Genomic DNA, 5,605 nt, shown 5'->3' on the forward strand with positions numbered 1-5,605 from the left:
GAAACTGGTAACTCAGCATGCAACATGATCCGGGGCACAACTTTCCCATTGCTTTTGAGAACAATAAATTTTACTCAAAGTATATTAAATTTTCTACGAAAAGGTGTGAATATAAGTTAATTTTTTTCAATTATATAAATTTTCCCTATCAGTATTAGAAATGATTCGTGATTTATGGGTTGTACAAAGATTACCGATTAAATATAAAAACCCTAAAGGGGGTAGCGAAACAGACTGGCGGAGGTTTTCATTATATTTTATAAGGGAATTCTTTTTCCCCTATTCTCTGTTTAAAAATTGTCCTCTGAAAGATTCAGAGATGATTTCTGAGGACGGTTTAAGAAATAAAGGACAAAAGGCGTCTTTTATTTTGCAAAAAGTATAAAGAACAGGGGGTTGAAAGAAAATAAAGGACGGATGGTCAGCGTACTTATATACAACGCCGTTGAAATTCAGACCAAGTTTCTACAGTTTAATATACAACATTTCTAATAATTATAATAATAATAATAAATAGGGACGTGCTGGGAATACGGCTTATCCGGCCGTTTTTGCTTTTTGTCCCCCTTACTACGGAAGGTTGCATAGGTCGCCCATTTTTGCCCGAAATCGTTCACTTTTCGCTCAAAGCGTGTTTGAATTGTTCAACCTTCACAGGCGATTTGTTGAATCAAGTTGAACGGAAAGTATAATTTTAATTTCAAAAAATATTCGTATGCCATGTTTAAGGCTAAATATATGTACATATGTGTATACATTCGTATATATATATTTTTGTGTACATACATACACTGGCGATCAAAATTGAGTGCATGGTGATTTTTAAAAATATATAATAACAAAATAACAAATTTTAGAAAAACTTCAACCAATTCCCATGAAAATTTTGAACTTTTCAATCTTATTTCTTGGATATGCAGTTACATGCCTCATGAAATTTTAGTAAAATGAGTGCAAGATTTAACCAGCGGTTTTTATTATTACCTTCCTTTTATTAGCTCGGGATGTAACTATGTAATATTGATGCGCCTTAAAGATGCAGCGATTTCTATTCTCAAGTTACATACCTGATAACAATCATAATAATAATGGCAATCATAATAGGGAGGTTTTAGTTTTTTAAACTATAATTTTATTTTTATATAAGAAGTGCAATTTATAAAAACTGGTGTTGATTTTTTATTTTATTTAAACGCTCCTGCGCCTTTTCTTCAAATTCATCTTTGAAATCTACGCGATTTTTAGCCTCGAAAAACTTTTGTGGAAATTTGATGAATTTTTCTAGAGTTTGTATTAATTTTAATTTTATTTTTGTATTTGAATTAATTTTATGGTTTTGGTGGCTAAGGCATGCAAAATATATTTATAACAAAAAAACAAAAAAAATAACATGAAAAACTTTGTAAATATTTAAAATAAAATTGCCATGCATTCAGTTTTGATCGCCAATGTAACTTTGTTTTCTATCTTTTTTGTCCGATCAGTTCAAATTTATTTTATTTTATGTTTGTAGGCTAGTCTGATCTTTTCAGTTCTGGTGCGAATAAAACTACTTTATTCCACTTTTCACCCGACGTTTCGCTAAAACTTTTTTAGTATCCTCAGGGGTAGTGTTTATTTTATCTGTTGCAACAAATATACAAAAATACAAAAAAAACCACACACATTAAGTGTTAACCGAAAAACAAAAATGTATACATATATAACAACAAATTGAATTTAATGACAAACCAACTCACATTGTTTAGATATATATGTATAAATACTTAATCACTAAAAAAGAAAATATGTCCATACCACTTGATGTGGTAGTTTTGACAGTACTGATAATTTAATTTTTGTAAACAAGTTATGTATGCGGCCGCAATGTTGTCTGTATCTTCCTTCTTATTAATTGTCATTACTCGTTTTTGCATAATTCTAAGGCTCCCANCCTTATGTCCGCTTCATGTTCGCCTAATCGAACACCTAAAGGCCGCTTCGTTGTCCCAATGTACACCTTTCCGCATGTTTCTGTTTCCTTCCCATTGCATTTAATTTCGTAGACTACGTTGTTTTGTTGGTGGACCTCCACTGGACACTTTGTTTTTGTATATATTCTCGAAAGTGTGCAATTAGATTTATATGCAAGTGCTGTGTTTTGTGTTTTTGTTATGTTATGATCAAAATTATCGGTAAGATTGGGAATGTATGTAACACTGAAGAATTTCTTTGCGCTTTTTGTTGTTTCTGAGTCCGATTGTGTATTAGGGTGGTTGCTATTTTTTATTATTTCCTGGCGTCATGGAACTGCGTGTGGCTTATCGTCAGTACTTTGTGGATTAAGTTTTTTGCGGTGTTAATTTTATATTTTCTTGGTTGAGATGAGAAGTAATTTATCAGGCGTCCAGAGGAGGTTGGTTTTGAGTACCAGTCTAGAAGGAGGTTTTGCTTTTCTCGATAAATACAAACATCTAGAAATGGTATTTTTCAGTCTTTTTCCATTTCCATAGTAAATTTCAGTTTATTGTGGTATTTATTAAGAGTATCTAGAATAATATTCGCGTCATTACGTTTGATAATAGCGAAGATGTCGTCCACGTATTTTGTTATAAGCTTTATGTCAATGTTAAATTTTTCTTTCAGCTCAGTGATGGTGTTGTCCAGTAGGTTGTCCATGATAATGTCAGCGATTGTTGGAGAAAATGGATTTCCCATGGGCATTCCAAAAGTTTGTGCGTATAGTTTGTTGCTGAACATAAAGTAGTTGTTATCCTTGAGGCAAAAGTCTATTATTTCGTGAATTTTCTTTTTTGGAATAGAAGTTTTCTGTTGAATTAGGTCCCACTTATTCATAATTATTCTCGAAGCTAATGTCGTTGGTATATTTGTGAATAGGGAAATGACATCAAACGAAACTAAAACATCTTCATCACACACATGGACGTTGGTTAACTTATCTTTAAGATCAAAAGCATTCTTGGCGTTATATTTTCCCGAAATTAGACTTTGTATAATCTCGCCGATATATTTGGGCAGTTTGTAACAGGGGACCATAATAGAAGAGACAATAGGACGAAGTGGAACTCCAGGCTTGTGTATTTTAGGCAAGCCATAAATTCTGGTGGCTGCAGTGCAGGTGAGTTTTTGTTTTTCCCTGAAGTTTATGTGCTTGCCTTTGTAAAGTTCGTCCACTATTTTGTTGTTTTTTCTTTGAAGAGTGTTTGTAGGATCAGTTCGTATTGATTTATATGTATTTCTGTCTTCTATTAGTTTCTTCATCTTCTCTAGGTACTCTGTTTTGTATATGACTACAGTTTTGTTGCCTTTGTCGGCATCAGTTATAATAATGTTGTTTTTGTGTTTCTGGATAAACGCCTTTGCTTTATGAAATGCTGATAATATTAATTTTTCCGCTTCGTTGTGTTTCATGTTGCGTTTGAAAAGTAATATTCTATTGCTCACTTTATTTCTTGCTATTTCCTTTTCCTTATCGTTCTCTAGTGACTGTATAAGTTGCTCCATTTCTGCTATCAATCTGAAACATTACAGTAAACAAAATCAAAAATTAGCAAATCAGAAAGAAGATTTGAAAATCTTATTAGAATGTAAAAGGTATGGACTTATCCCCAACCACTTGAAGAATTCAATCAAAAAACTTAAAAGTAAATACAGACTCTGTTGGATAAAAGAACAAATTGAAAAGACAAAACGGAGTTTCCTAATTAAAATCTTAAATATAGAAATAACACAAGCCAACATCAATATCAAAACAACAAAATATCTATTAAATAATGCCCAAAACAACTAAAATACGCCTTAAATCAGTTAGAAATAAACAATTTTATCAGAAAACAACGTTTCCTCGGTGATGGGATCGCAAAAAAGAAAAGAACGACTCTCAACTTTAAACTAAATAGTTAAAACCCATCAAATGCGAAGATTGGGAATAAAAACCAACAATAGCTGGTTCGAAAACAAGACGTCTATTGAATTTCCTGAACAGGTAAAGTGGATACTCTCTCTGGGAAGAAAATTTACTTTGCCAAAAACAAAATCAAACTTTTCGATGATATATATAATTACGGTGACCATAAATATATTTTGAAAATGCAGGACAATTTTTAAAAAAATTTACCTACATATAATTGCGTTGTATAAAAATAACAAAAATATACTACATATATACATTCCTCGTCATTTGAATAGCGTACCCTTTTTTTGATTTTTTACCATACAAAGTATGCTTGACAAAATTTTTATATGGACGAAAATGCGCAGCACCGTCAACAAAAAAATGTCGCCCCTATGTTTATTTTTTTTTTAATTTTCAAAAATTTTTAAAATGGGATCTAGAGGTAGAATAGTCTATACTTTTAATTTCTAATTAAAATCGTAAATATAGAAATAACACAAACCAACATCAATACCAAAACAACAAAATATCTATTAAATAATGCCAAAAAACAACTAAAATACGCCTTAAATCAGTTAGAATTAAACAATTTTATCAGAAAACAACGTTTCCTCGGTGATGGGATCGCAAAAAAGAAAAGAACGGCTCTCAAATTTAAACTAAATAGTTAAAAACCCATCAAATGCGAAGATTGGGAATAAAAAACAACAATAGCTGGTTCGAAAACAAGACGTCTATTGAATTTCCTGAACAGGTATCCACACTCTCTCTGGGAAGAAAATTTACTTTGCCAAAAACAAAATCAAACTTTTCGCCGATACATATAATTACGGTGACCATAAATATATTTTGAAAATGCAGGACAATTTTTAAAAAAATTTACCTACATATAATTGCGTTGTATAAAAATAACAAAAATATACTACATATATACATTCCTCGTCATTTGAATAGCGTACCCTTTTTTTGATTTTTTACCATACAAAGTATGCTTGACAAAATTTTTATATGGACGAAAATGCGCAGCACCGTCAACAAAAAAAATGTCGCCCCTATGTTTATTTTTTTTTAATTTTCAAAAATTTTTAAAATGGGATGTAGAGGTAGAATATCTATAATTTTATAAAAAGTTAATGAATATTAAACAAACAAAACGAAAACTGTACTACTAAGTATTAAAAGTAACGAAGATGGTATATTTCTTAATTATTAATCCAATTTTAAACTTTAAACATAAATCACATTTGCTTCATTGGTATTAATCTTTTATAAATGAATATTTACACAATTATAACAAGGCATATTACATATTACTTTACACGAAATATGAACCTCTGTAAAGCAAATTTTTTTAGGCAAACTTTGGGTCGTTGAACACGAAAAAATACCCATGGTTTCAAAGAAGTGTTTTCGAGATTTGTTCGAAAAACGTATTTTTAGTACTTTTTCAGTTATTCCTCAATATCTCATGAAACGACCAACAGTTCGAAAGGTATTGATGGGCTCTTTGCAAAAATATATATTTTTTGTGCAGATTGTGTTCCGTAACATCTACATTTCTCATCAGAGTTTCATTTACTGTAGAAAGAAAATGATTGAAATTTCAATTTTTCGATTTTGTTCGGTTGTAACACTAATAGTTTTCATGGAAATCGGCAAAGTAATATATTTTTGTAGGTCGCTTATGTTGATTGGATAATTTTTTCATGA

The 5,605-nt window shown here is 30.9% G+C and overlaps 1 protein-coding gene across 1 annotated transcript in view; it reads right to left on the reverse strand.

Moving 5' to 3' along the window:
- Positions 1-2,801: 2,801 nt before the first annotated feature.
- Positions 2,802-5,605, reverse strand: part of LOC108364937 (uncharacterized) — a 33,743-nt gene continuing 30,939 nt past the window's right edge. Inside the window, exon 5 of the mRNA XM_017618822.1 lies at positions 2,802-3,517. Within this exon, the coding sequence (XP_017474311.1) occupies positions 3,470-3,517 (48 nt within the window). The 3' untranslated portion in view covers positions 2,802-3,469. The remainder of the gene's footprint in view (positions 3,518-5,605) is intronic.

This window comes from Rhagoletis zephyria, unplaced genomic scaffold (assembly GCF_001687245.7).
Source record: "Rhagoletis zephyria isolate East Lansing unplaced genomic scaffold, Rhagoletis_zephyria_1.1 Rzeph_scaffold_01717, whole genome shotgun sequence".
Classification (NCBI taxonomy): Eukaryota; Metazoa; Arthropoda; class Insecta; order Diptera; family Tephritidae; genus Rhagoletis; species Rhagoletis zephyria.